Consider the following 13,199-nt stretch of genomic DNA (forward strand, 5'->3'; position numbering starts at 1 on the left):
GTTACAAATACAAGGGTCTAAATGAAAAAGGCCACGACTAACATTGAAATTACAATGAAAAGTAAGTTGTATTAAAGCAGATTCTAAAAGATTTCGTGATAAGACATCTCTTGACCTTGCAATTACTGAACTACCAACCCAATTTATTCGATGGTTGTTTTCACTTAAATGAATGAATATTGCATTAGATGTTTGCCCAGTTTTTACAGAATATTTATGCTGGCTTAGCCTTACTTCTAGGCCTTTGCTAGACTGTCCGAGATAAAATGAGGGACAATCCATACATGGAATTTTATATATTATGTTGTTGCTTTCTCTGGGGCCATTTTTTATTAACATTCCTTTTAGTGTGTTATTATAGGAAAAAACAAGGTTGATTTTAAAAGCTTTTAACAATGATTTAATGGTTTCAAATCCGTTAAAATAAGGCAAACTGAGAATGTTCTTAGAATTTTCTTTCTGCGTGTTACTTATACTATAAAACTTTTTGTGGGCTTTATTACAACAAATATCTAATATATGTGAAGGATAGCATAAATCTTTCCCTATTTTTCTTATGTATTCAATTTCTTGATCCAAATATTGTGGACTGACAATGCGCAATGCTCGTAAAAACATAGAAGAAAAAATTGATATTTTTATGTTAAGATGGTGGCCTGAGAAGAAATGAACATAAGTTAAGTTGTTGGTTGGTTTCCTATAAATACTGAATTTACATTGAAATGGTTCTCTATGTATCAAAACATCTAAGAAAGGGAGGCAATTGTCTTTTTCTAATTCTAGAGTAAACTTAATCGATGGTACCTGGTTATTTAATTTAGAGAGTAAATCATTTACATCAATACCGACAGGCAGAACAGCTAAAATATCACCAACATAACGATACCACTTTACAGGAATAAATGATATTAGGTAAGTAGCGCTTTTTCAAAGAATTCCATGTACAGGTTTGAGAGTAGTGGTGATAAAGGATTTCTCATTGCCATGCCAAATATTTGTTGATAAAATTGACCATTGAATATAAACTTACAATCACAAATGCACAAACTCGTGAGAGAAATAATGTGACTTATAGGTAGAGGTAATTCATGCTGAGTTAGTTCATTACTAAGATATTCTAAAATAGAGTCTATAGGGACTTTAGTAAAAAGAGAACATACATCAAAACTAACGAATCTATTAGTAGGGCAAAGAGCAATTTTGTTTAATTCATCAACTAAATCTAGAGAATCATATATATGAGAATCGGAGATGGTTCCAAGTAACGGGAACAAGATCTTGGTGATATATTTCGAAAGTTTATATGAAATTGAACCAACAGTACTGATAATAGGCCGCATAGGGTTATTTTCTTTGTGCGTTTTGACTAATCCGTACAAGTAAGGTAGCGAAGGAGATTTGACTGACAATTTGCCTAGTAGTTCTGTTTTATCTTTAAGGACATTTTTCACGGTGTTATTGATGTTTTTTATGACTTGATCAAGGGGATTTCTTGTTAGTTTTTTATAAGTCACATCATCATCCAGTAGGGCTTGCATACGTGATATATAGTCAGCTTTATCTAAAATTACTATACTATTTGACTTATCAGCTTTTGTAATGTAGATAGTATTGTCCCTTTTAAGATCAGTCAAACTTTTCTTTTAGCGAGCAGGGAAGTTACTTTCATGCTTAACGTTGGCAGCTCCGTAAACAATACCTTTAATCATGTCAACATGATTTTGAGGAAGATCACAATATTTTTCAAATTTACTTAGGAATGATGCAATCATTAAAGCAGAAGGTCTACTTGTTATAAAGAAAGATAAACCATATCCAAGCGCACTCACAACATTTTCACTTATTTGTTTACTAGATAAGTTAACAACACAATCTTGACGTGCACAATTAGTCCAATCACTGCTATCAATAAGATTTTTTTCTTCTATGTTTTTACGAGCATTGCGCATTGTCAGTCCACAATATTTGGATCAAGAAATTGAATACATAAGAAAAATAGGGAAAGATTTATGCTATCCTTCACATATATTAGATATTTGTTATAATAAAGCCCACAAAAAGTTTTATAGTGTAACACGCAGAAAGAAAATTCTAAGAATATTCTCAGTTTGCCTTATTTTAACAGATTTGGAACCATTAAATCATTGTTAAAAGCTTTTGATGTCAACCTTATTTTTTCCTATAATAACACACTAAAAGGAATGTTAATAAAAAATGGCCCCAGAGAAAGCAACAACATAATATATAAATTTCCATGTATGGATTGTCCCTCATTTTATCTCGGACAGTCTAGCAAAGGCCTAGAAGTAAGGCTAAGCCAGCATAAATATTCTGTAAAAACTGGGCAAACATCTAATGCAATATTCATTCATTTAAGTGAAAACAACCACTGAATAAATTGGGTTGGTAGTTCAGTAATTGCAAGGTCAAGAGATGTCTTATCACGAAATCTTTTAGAATCTGCTTTAATACAACTTACTTTTCATTCGTTCCTAACTTTCGTGATTCAGTTATATATATATATATATATATATATATATATATATATATATATATATATATATATATATTATATATATTATATATATATATATATGTATATATATATATATATATATATATATATATATATATATATATATATATATATATATATATATATACAATATATATATATACATATATATATATATATATATATATATATATATATATATATATATATATATATATCCAGATCAAGGGCAGGAATTCAGAAGCAGAAGACACAGTATCCATTTATCCCAAGCTTTCATGTTTCATAATCACATCATCAGGGATATCTACAACAATAAAATACAATATATCAATATAAAATATACAAGACTTTAATTTAAAAAGCGGACGAAGGAAACATAAAAACGAAATAAAAAATAAAATTGTTAAGAACAGAAAACACACGTGAACAAAGACGCACTTGGAAACAAAATAGTAAAATTCAGAACACATACTAAAATACAGACACACTTAAAAAACAAATTACTCATAATAAATGAATAAAACACTGAAGGTTAACCTACCATTACAGAGGATAAGGACGCACTAAGAACAAAACATACAAAAAATTTTTCGAGAGAGGCAAAGAGTTAAGACAGATACAAGGGAACAGCATTTGTTTGACAGTTCAGAGAAGGAACTCGTTGTTTAATATTTAAAGTTTCAAGGATAAGTACTAGTTCTTGTGGGTTGTTTGTATAACCAATGATCTTAAAATCTTCATAGATGATTACGGTTTTGCATTTAATTGTATGGCTATGTATATTAGAGGATTCTGGGTTAGTCAATCGACATCCGGTTCTATAACTTATCCCTCTATGGGAATCGGCCCTCACCCCGAGAAGCCGCCTTGTGGATCCAATATATTTTCCCAAATTACATTTAGGACAATTGGACGGTTTTCAAGAAATCCCTTCGAAATTTATCTTCATATAAGAAAGGAAACGTTGCATAGAATGGGAGTTTAGGAACGTCAAAACAATTTGGCCTATTGGAGAATTTTCTATTTAGAAGTTTTTTGAGAATCGTGTGAAAAACATGGATAGGGAAACACTTATTGGTAAAGTATTGTTGTAAGAAGACAATTTCTTGGTGAAAGAGGTTCCAGTCCGATGTTAAAGATAAAGCAAGATGTATAAGTGTTTTCTCTTCTTAACAATTTTATTTTTTATTTCGTTTTTATCAGTTTCCTTCGTCCGCTTTTTAAATTAAAGTCTCGTATAAAGCTCTTTTAATTTTATATTGATATATTGTATTTTATTGTTGTAGATATCCCTGATGATGTGATTATGAAACATGAAAGCTTGGGATAAATGGATACTGTGTCTTCTGCTTCTGAATTCCTGCCCTTGATCTGGATGAGAATATATATATATATATATATATATATATATATATATATAATATATAAATATACATATATATATATATATATATATATATATATATATATATATATATATATATATATATATATGATGCAGTCCCCAGTTACGGGCGGACTCTGTTAATGGCGATCCAGTTTTATGGGGCTTGTCTAGCGTCATAAAATTGACGATTTATAGCAGCATAAAGCACAGAGTTCCGGTTATCAGCACCATAAGGCACCAATAATAGAGTTATGGTACCATAGCATACCTAGCAGAGGTGCCATTAATCGGTTATCGAAGCCATTAACTGGATATCAGCGCAATAAATCGCCAAGTTTCGGTTAGTGGGGGTTTTCACTTATCATCTCCCCAGAGGCGATTCTAGGGGGAGGCATGGGGGGGCAGCTGCCCTCCCAGATTTTGGCCATTCCCCTGGTTTGCCCCCCCCCCCCCCCCACTTTTTAAATTAAATATTATATATAAAATTAATCGTTATTGAATATAACAATAGCCACTATAACTAGTCACACAAAATTGGACAGAGTACCCTCAAGAACGTGATGCAATGTTCTGTTTTGCTTGTAGGCACTTAATTTGCATCACCTTCTTATGGCAATGCAGACGATGCATTTGTAAAGAGTGGCTTTAGATGATGGAAAAAGGCACAAGGAAAAGGTGGGGCCATTGCAAAGCACCTGAGTTCATATATCCACAAATCCTCCTATACTGCGTGGATTGACTACCAACACAATAAAACTGATAAAACATCCATTAAACAGAGCATAAGTAAGGGCTATCAGAAAAAAATCCGTGAAAATCGTCATTTCACTAAAACTCTTGGTGAGATTATACTCCTGACAGTAACAAAATATAGCACAGAGATCACAGAGAAGGGGACGATGAACAAAATCCAGGAAATATCGGTAACTTCTTAGATACATTGCCGAACATGATCCTGTTATAACTGAACGTGTCAAAAGTGGTCCAAAAAATGAGAAGTACACCAGTTCTGCAATACAGAATGAGATAGCTGAAAACATAAAATCCTGCCATTACTTTTCTGTTCAAGCCGGTAAAGCCAAGGGTGTGAGCAAAACTGAGCAATTAGCACTATAAGTAGTACGATTTTATGATGAAATCTCTCACTGTATTCAGGAATGTTTTATTTCATTCATTCCCATGTCTTCATTGAATGCTGCATATATCACAGACATAATACTGAAAACTAGAAAAATTAGGCTTATATTATAAATCTTCTCTTGTTGGCTTGAGATTTGATGGAGCATCAGTCATGAATGGAGGAATTAGTGGCGTTCAGAAACTTATAAAAGAGAGAGCACCCTTTGCTTATGTTCACTGTTATGGTCATAAGCTCAATTTGGTTTTGGCAAGTGTTGCAAAGAATATACCACAAGTATCTGAACTTTTCAGTCTTCTTGAAGAAGTCTATATCTTTGCTAGTAATGCAGTGGTTCATGGGAAGTTCCTTTCTTTACAGCGTGAAATGTTTCCTGAAGAACAAATTCGAGAACTTCAACATCTCAGTGATACTCGCTGGTGGTGTCGGGCTACCTCTTGTGAAATGCTTTATTACGTCTGGAATGTATTATAAGACTTTTGAAGGAGACTTCCGCAGATGATACTGGAGCTCAAGCTGTATCTGCTAGAGGTTTACTTGCTCAGATGGATGCAGAATTTGTTTGTTTATTGCAGTTTTTCTCTGAAATTCTGGGGGAAATAAATAAAGTATCCCAGCAGCTGCAGGATAAACAGGCAGACCTTGGAAAAGCAGCTAAACTTATTTCTTGTCTTCGTGAAGATTTAACTGATGTAAGAAACTCCAAGTTAATTGATTACTACTCTAATAGGGTTGACGAACTCTGTAAAAATAAAATGTGACATTTCACCAACAGTGACAAGAAAACGTTCAAGAAAACCTCGACAGCTCCGTGATTTTATTATTCTGGAAACAACTGGCCAGTGAGTTGTGGAGCCAAGTCATGCACAACACGTCACAATCTTGCATGAAGTACTAGACTGTTTGAATAGTGAATTAAATCGTCGTTTTTCCAAAGATTCATGTGTGATCTTCTGTGGCATTTCACCTCTTTGTCCTGCTGGACAGACGTTCTTACATGAGGATGACTTGAAGTCATTTGCTTTATCATATTCAGTTAATCAAAGTGATTTAAAACACGAGCTACCTTTAGTTAAGAAATTGCTCCAGAAAGAACCTCAGCCCTACGTACATCATTAGTAGAGTTTTTGTCGTTTATTCATCCATATAAATCTGCCTTTGATTGCTTATACAGGTTACTATTGATAGCTGTAACACTTCCTGCTACTAGTGCTTCTTGTGAAAGAATTTTTTCCAAAATGAAAATATTAAAAAAATTTCTTAGAAATTCAATGACTAGTGAGAGACTAAGTAACACTGCATTATTATCAATTGAAAGTAAACGAGCTGAGAGTATTGACTTAGATAGTTTTGTGGATGAGTTTGGCAGCCGACATGATAATCGTAGAGTCAAACTGCTCTAAACATTTTGAGAATTGTCTCGACATGGTCCATATCTGTTTTGTGTTCAAATGTGTATTATAAAAACTTGCCATTCTTTAATAATTGCATATTGTTATGAATTATTTAAATTTGAATGTCAAAACATTGAGAATTTTCACGATAAGCCTCATATATGTCTGTTCATTTCATTTCCTTACTTTGTTCAAATGTGCATTTTACAAACTTGTAATTCTTTTATAATTGCATATTGTTTGGGATTGTATATAGTTTTGAACGTCAAACCAGCATTTTCAGAATGGTCATGACATGGTCTATATCTGTCTGCTCATTTCATTAGTTAATACAATTAAGTTGTGCAAATGTCTATTACACAAACTTAACATTCTTTAATAATTTGCATATTGGTTTGGATCGTATATAGTTTTGAATGTCAAACTGAACCTTTTCAGAATTGTCATGACATGCCCCATGTATATCAGTTCATTTCATATAGTTACTACCTTTCTTTATTTGGTTCAAATGTGTATTATATTTATACTTACTATCCATTCTTTAATGTTTACGTATTTTTTGGAACTGTATATAGTTTTGAGTGTTAAATTTTCATATCGTGCAAGTCAGGTAAAATATCCGATGGATGCTTTACAGTTGTTTAGCTTAGGAAATCAAACAAAATTCTATATGGACATTTACTTTTAGTCAAATTCATTCCTCCACGAGTTTCAAAATGTTTCCAAAATTTTTATTATTTTCAGTCACCTTTCCTACGATGCCCACCCAACAATTATCTTTGCCCTGGAGTTGCCCCCCCAACTTTTTGAGGGGTAGAATCGCCACTGCATCTCCCCGCTAAGAACGGAACCCCCCCTAATAACTGGGGACTGCCTGTGTGCATATATATATATATATATATATATATATATATAATATATATATATATATATATATATATATATATATATATATAAATGAAGGTTTTTGCCATGAAGGAAAAGCCTTTATACATAGTATCACGTTTTATATACTTCGTGATCAAGTTATTCATATATATAATGTGTATATATATATATATATATATATATATATGATATATATATATATATATATATATATATATATATACATATTTTATATGCGTGGTAATGGACAAGTATATAAAATGCATAACATCAGTTACCCAATATGATAAAAGTTAAAAGAAAATCATCAACATTTATCTAATTTCAGACTGCATTTTACATGTTCACCCTGGGAACAGCAGTATCCACCCTGGCTTTCATATTGGAGAGGCTCACGTTGGATGGTAATGCCACAGCATAAAACCATACTATTAATCCTACTAAGAACTATAACCCAAAAGTAAACTAAATAAAGCAAAAACCATTTTCTTCAATTTCCTTATTTTCCAGCCAGCAAAACATTTGAGACTGTTTACATGACAGGTAATATAATCAAATTCTCTAGAAAGGAAATAATAGAGCAAGAACAAATTACCGTAAAAATGTGTGTGTAGTAATACAGGCGCCATTGTAATAGTGTTTTAGTGAATCCATCAGTGGGTCAAAAAGGCCATATGTGAAAAGAAGCCATTATTCACCTACGGGAAAAACATAATGACATCTCAGTCATCAATCAAACCTGATGTAGAATCCAATAATAGAACGATACATAAAGAATCAATTAAGTTCATTGAAATGGACGTACGATAGTGAAAACACCAAGAAAAGTTAGTGAGGATGGAAATGGTTTCAAACTGTGATGTCATGACAGATGCAGCAAGAGAATCCCATATAACTTTGGGGGATGAATCAGAGACAGGCAGCAACAGGGCATCAATAAAAAGGGTACAGATTTGTTAAGTGATTCCAAAGACTCAGTGAAAAACCCAAGTCCAATTTGTGGACTTTACAGAAATCACTGTGCCCATATCAACATAAAACTTGGCTAGTACCCAAGAAAATAAAGATGGAAATATTATAAATTTTATGACAATAATAAATATAAGGAAAAGGAAAACATGATTATACTTTAAAACAGATGAGAATCTATTATTATATTAAGAAGCCTTTTTCTTACCTGATGGCCCACCATTATAACTTCATAGAATGCAAGATTCATCATTACTGTATCTATTTCGAAGTTAATCATTAACAGTTATCCAAAATATAGCATACCATTACAAAAGCTTGATGCAATATATAAATTTCTATTCTTTCTGCATAGTTGCTGTCACTGAAATATTTGTCATTGAATAAAAAAAATCAACAGTGTGCAACTGTATGCAAAGAAAAGGGAAGGCATCCTGGTTAATGGAATAGCCATTGTTTTGGCAGGATTGTCGAATCTGACACTTGTCACCTCATCAGCTGGTTGCAGTAACGTCAACACAATTAATTACCTTTAATGATTAGCTAATCTTCAATCTGTATTCGAATTTACGTTTGGGTTTAATCATAAGAACACTACTCTTTAGTTTAAGGTATGCTAAAATTAATTTGCTACAGGCCTACGTAAATATTCAAAACCTGGAAAACTATTGACTAAATTAAATTGACAACTTAAACAATAGCATTATATATAATCCATTAAATTTCAGGTCTGTAAATCTGGCTGTTATTTTACACAATAAAAATTATATATTTTGACATGTAGGCTAGGCATATTTGTATGCATTATAGATTTTGCTTGGTAGCACTATAAAAGAAAGGCAATGAGGAAACCAATAATATTTATTACCTGCGTAATACATATCACTTTGAAAATATACACAAGTCTACACACACACACACACATATACCTATAACCTTGCATACTTTATTAAATTTTACTGAATAACGGAGACTATCTTTTATGAAGTATGTTAATAATCTGTCAAGAGAGCAGTTTTATGCTGTTTTCAAGCTAATTGAAGGGGATATATAAAAGCTCTATAGTTTTAATGTATTTATTGAGTAATAATAATACTGATTTGGGAAATATATATAAAAAAATATATGTATGTACCTTTCCTATATGCCAAGAAACATGTATTAAAATGACATAATGTTAAATTATAATTTAAAAGTGTTAGCAAACAAAGGCAATTAACCACATATAGGCCTATAGCTTACAGCTTCATTTACAATATGACTGCATAAATTCATAAACAAGCCTTATAATAAAATTGGTTAAATATAGTCGCATAAAACTAAGGGTAAACAAAGAAGAGATATAATTTTGCTGTTTATACAATTATTTGAACTAGACCTATATGAGGTTACCAATTGGCTCCACCAGATTCAACCACTTGACCAAGGAATTTTAGTAAATGGCCTCATCGATCTGTGAACAGCAATTACTCCCAAGTATTCTAATTCTAGTGATGATTTCTGAGTTTGACTACATAAGGAATAAGCTGTGTGATAAATTCCTATTACTGGTATTAAGTATTTCCATTGGATAAACAAAACCAAAAAATAAACAAATAAATGAAAACATATATATATATATATATATATAATATATATATATATATATATATATATATATATATATATATACATATATCTATATATATATATATATATATATATATATATATATATATATATATATATTATATATAAGTCACGGATGGAAGAAAATGCCTTGTTTTAAACCATTTTTTCTTTTTTTCATTTTATTTTTAGGAGATAGATATCTAACACTTTTCTGAAAGTTTACCCAACTTTGTTGAATTGGATCAAACCTACCATTCCTAACCAATTATCTACGTATACAGCCTTTATCAACTGAATTAGAACTGGATTATTACTATTAATAGGGGTTAGTTTTTCCAGACCTCTGAGTCTCAAGTAGACTCTTCTCGGGCTGGTTCTCAGGGATCAATCCTGAGAAAAAAAAATTAGACTTTATTTGAGAAACCTATCTTATTTAAAAAAAATTTATGATGTTATTAATTGAAAAATCTTTGCTTTCAGCCAGAATACTTTTCATTTTTGAATTCCGTAGATAAATAGTTCTTTGTTGGGTCCAATTTGGGCACTCAACAAGTAAATGCTGTACTGTCATGGGTGTTTGACATCTGCTACACTTCATTGGGCCAGCATGTGGCGTTGACATCAAGTGACCATGCGAGAATCTTGTGTGTCCTATATATATGGGGCCTTGCTAGGATCAACTCTTTTGATCTTTCCTCCTGTGAGGATGTCCTCCATGCATACACGTCAGTTTTTATGTTTTTAAGTTTATTTGTTGTTGGCACCGAGGCCCATTCTCCTTTCCAATCCTGGTAAATCAATGGTTTATCAGATTTTACCCAGTCTGACACTCAGACATGTGAAGGCCCCTGGACAATCTATGTGTGGAGGCCCACCCTGCTTGAGGCGGGTGGTAAGCGAAGCAAGCCTCACCTGGGGCCTCTGTAAGCTCCACCGGGAAATCATCATTGCCGGTCCTGCCAGTAATGAATTTTGGTCATCTTAATCACGTGTGCAATATGACCTCTCCTGACTCTGTACACTCTAGTATAAAAGGATTATGAAAAGCAATTTCAAATAAATAGCATATGTTTTATTACCATAAATCTAAATATGTTAGTTTGCCTTCACTCATCAGGACTCTTCACACCTGACTGTACAAACTGACCATTTTTCGAAGGTGATTAGGAAGCATGACCCACACTCAGTGCCGCCAATCTTAAAATCAAAACCAAAGTTTCTTCGTAGAATAGAAAAAGTATAGCGGTATCTGTATTTACAGACCAGACACTTTACGAGACTTGGCCCTTGCAAATTTGGTGATCAATATGTCAAAGTCAATGTCTCTGAGGATGTCATACTCAATGCTCATCAAAGCCAGGTGACTGAGTCGATCATGATGCATTGTAGTACGAAGTCTGTTTTTGATATACTTCATTTTGCTGAATGGACGTTCTCCAGAGCAATTTGTGACCATAAGCACCAAGTACATCCGTAGCATTATCTTAACATTAGGAAAAGTATCTGCAACTTTCTTGTCTAGCAGCAATTTGTAAAGGAAATGTTCCTTCCCAAAGCTATCAGTCTTAACATAAACATCCAGAAACTGGGTGAAAAAATCTGCAAACTGTACAAGTTCAACACCAAGTGATTGATCCAGATCATCTTTATATTCACAAACTAATTCTACTGCAGCTGCTTCTATTTCAGTACAGCTCAGTGATTCCAGTCCAGATAAGAAACCGAAAAGGGAACAGGTGTTCTCGTAGGCCTTCAAACGTTGATTAAGGGAACTCAAAAACTGATCAATTACTGGAAGAAAATTATCAACACGAAACTTTTCAGAGTGAGAAAGAGATACTTCCTCAGATCGTCCATAATCCAACGGATTCAGGCCCACATTGCGGTGACGAATGCGTGGTGGAGAATATTCATCGGTTCCAGATAAGTCCTGTCCCTTCTTCTCATAAACATGAAAGCACTCTCGCTTTTCACGTACAAAACATTCCAAGGACTTCAACACTGCTACTGCTGTGTTCAGATCAAGTTTTGGGTCTTGCAGTGTGTTACTTGTAGCATCAACTCGGCCAAGAATGTCATGCCAAAAAACAACATAAATGGCAGTCTCTAATTTGAGCATCTTGTCATGGAGTCCATTGGCCTCATACCGTGCTTTGGCTAGCTCATTTTCATTACTTGCTATTTTGGCAAGAGCTTCACAGATTGGGTGATATCCTTGAATAAGTGCTTTCACGGCATCTGCTCGACAGGACCATCGTGTTGTAGAAACCCTCTTTGGCACCGATACTGGACCAGATTCAACAGTTTTCAGTAGGTCTGTAAGGATTGCATACCGATGTGTAGAAGCTGTGAAAAACACATAAACTGCCTCAAGAAAACTGAAAAATGTGAGAGCTTCCTGACAACATTCAGCTGCAGCTTTTCCAACCAGGTTCAGTGAATGACCAAAACAGGGTATCCAAACTGCATGAGGATTTTCAGCTGCCACTTTGGCTTGCAGGCCATTATATCTCCCACTCATAGCAGAGGCGTTATCATATGACTGACCACGACAATTTTGAATGTCAATGTCATTATCTTCAAGAAACTTTTTTAATCCTTCAAACATTTCTTGAGCCTTGTGTCCTTGGTTTGGCAAAAACTTCACAAATCTCTCTACAGGGATGTCATGCTCCATGTATCTGAAAATCAGACTTAGTTGATCAACGTGGCCTTCATCTGGTGTGGAATCAAGAGAAATTGAGTAATATTTTGACAATTTTATGGGTGAAAAGATTTCATTCAAAACTTCATTACCCATTAGGCTGACTAGTTCTTCACAGATGGTTGAAGACAAATAATTTGTATGACCACTGCCACAATTTGCATGTTTTTGGATGTGTTGCCTGAGGAAATCATCATACTCAGCCAGAAGTTCTAATAATCCTAAGTAGTTTCCATTATGAGGAGATCCAATTTTTTCATCATCGCCTCGAAGAGCTAGACCGCGTTCACATGCAAATTTAAGCACACTCACTAGTCTGTATAACACTGCGCCAATATTGTTCAATTTGATTCACTTGCAACTCAAATTTAGAATCTATACTTCCAGCTCCCACTGCACGAGTTTCTGCTGACAAAACTGGTTGAAGGTGGTCTTTGCATTGTTCATGGCCAACAAGTCGATTACTAGCATGTTTCCAATCACAGAGTCCATCAACTGTGAATTGCGATTTCGTAGCACCCATTAATTTACAAAAAAAACAGTAGATTCTCCCATTTGTTGGAGAGATATTTACTGAAATTAAAAATTAT

General features: G+C 33.5%; 2 protein-coding genes across 3 annotated transcripts in view; one reads left to right on the top strand and one right to left on the bottom strand.

Annotated features, from left to right (window-relative positions):
• LOC135220900 (glutamate receptor ionotropic, delta-2-like) overlaps nt 1-7,776 on the top strand; it is a 24,520-nt gene extending 16,744 nt beyond the window's left edge. For both annotated transcript variants that reach the window (XM_064258533.1, XM_064258527.1), the window contains one exon: nt 7,654-7,776. In XM_064258533.1, coding sequence (XP_064114603.1) covers nt 7,654-7,746 — 93 coding nt within the window. In that variant the 3' untranslated portion in view covers nt 7,747-7,776. The remainder of the gene's footprint in view (nt 1-7,653) is intronic.
• A 2,389-nt stretch (nt 7,777-10,165) lies between these two features.
• On the bottom strand, nt 10,166-12,098 carry LOC135220914 (uncharacterized). Its single transcript, XM_064258546.1, has one exon. It carries the CDS (start codon nt 12,022-12,024, stop codon nt 11,161-11,163), a length of 864 nt encoding a protein of 287 aa, XP_064114616.1. The 5' UTR covers nt 12,025-12,098; the 3' UTR covers nt 10,166-11,160.
• Nucleotides 12,099-13,199: the final 1,101 nt, after the last annotated feature.

This window comes from Macrobrachium nipponense, chromosome 20 (genome assembly GCF_015104395.2).
Source record: "Macrobrachium nipponense isolate FS-2020 chromosome 20, ASM1510439v2, whole genome shotgun sequence".
Lineage (NCBI taxonomy): Eukaryota > Metazoa > Arthropoda > Malacostraca > Decapoda > Palaemonidae > Macrobrachium > Macrobrachium nipponense.

Bases quoted from the DNA above. Each gene is read 5' to 3' on its own strand.
- LOC135220914 (XM_064258546.1), bottom strand. From the start codon at position 12,024: ATGCTCAAATTAGAGACTGCCATTTATGTTGTTTTTTGGCATGACATT.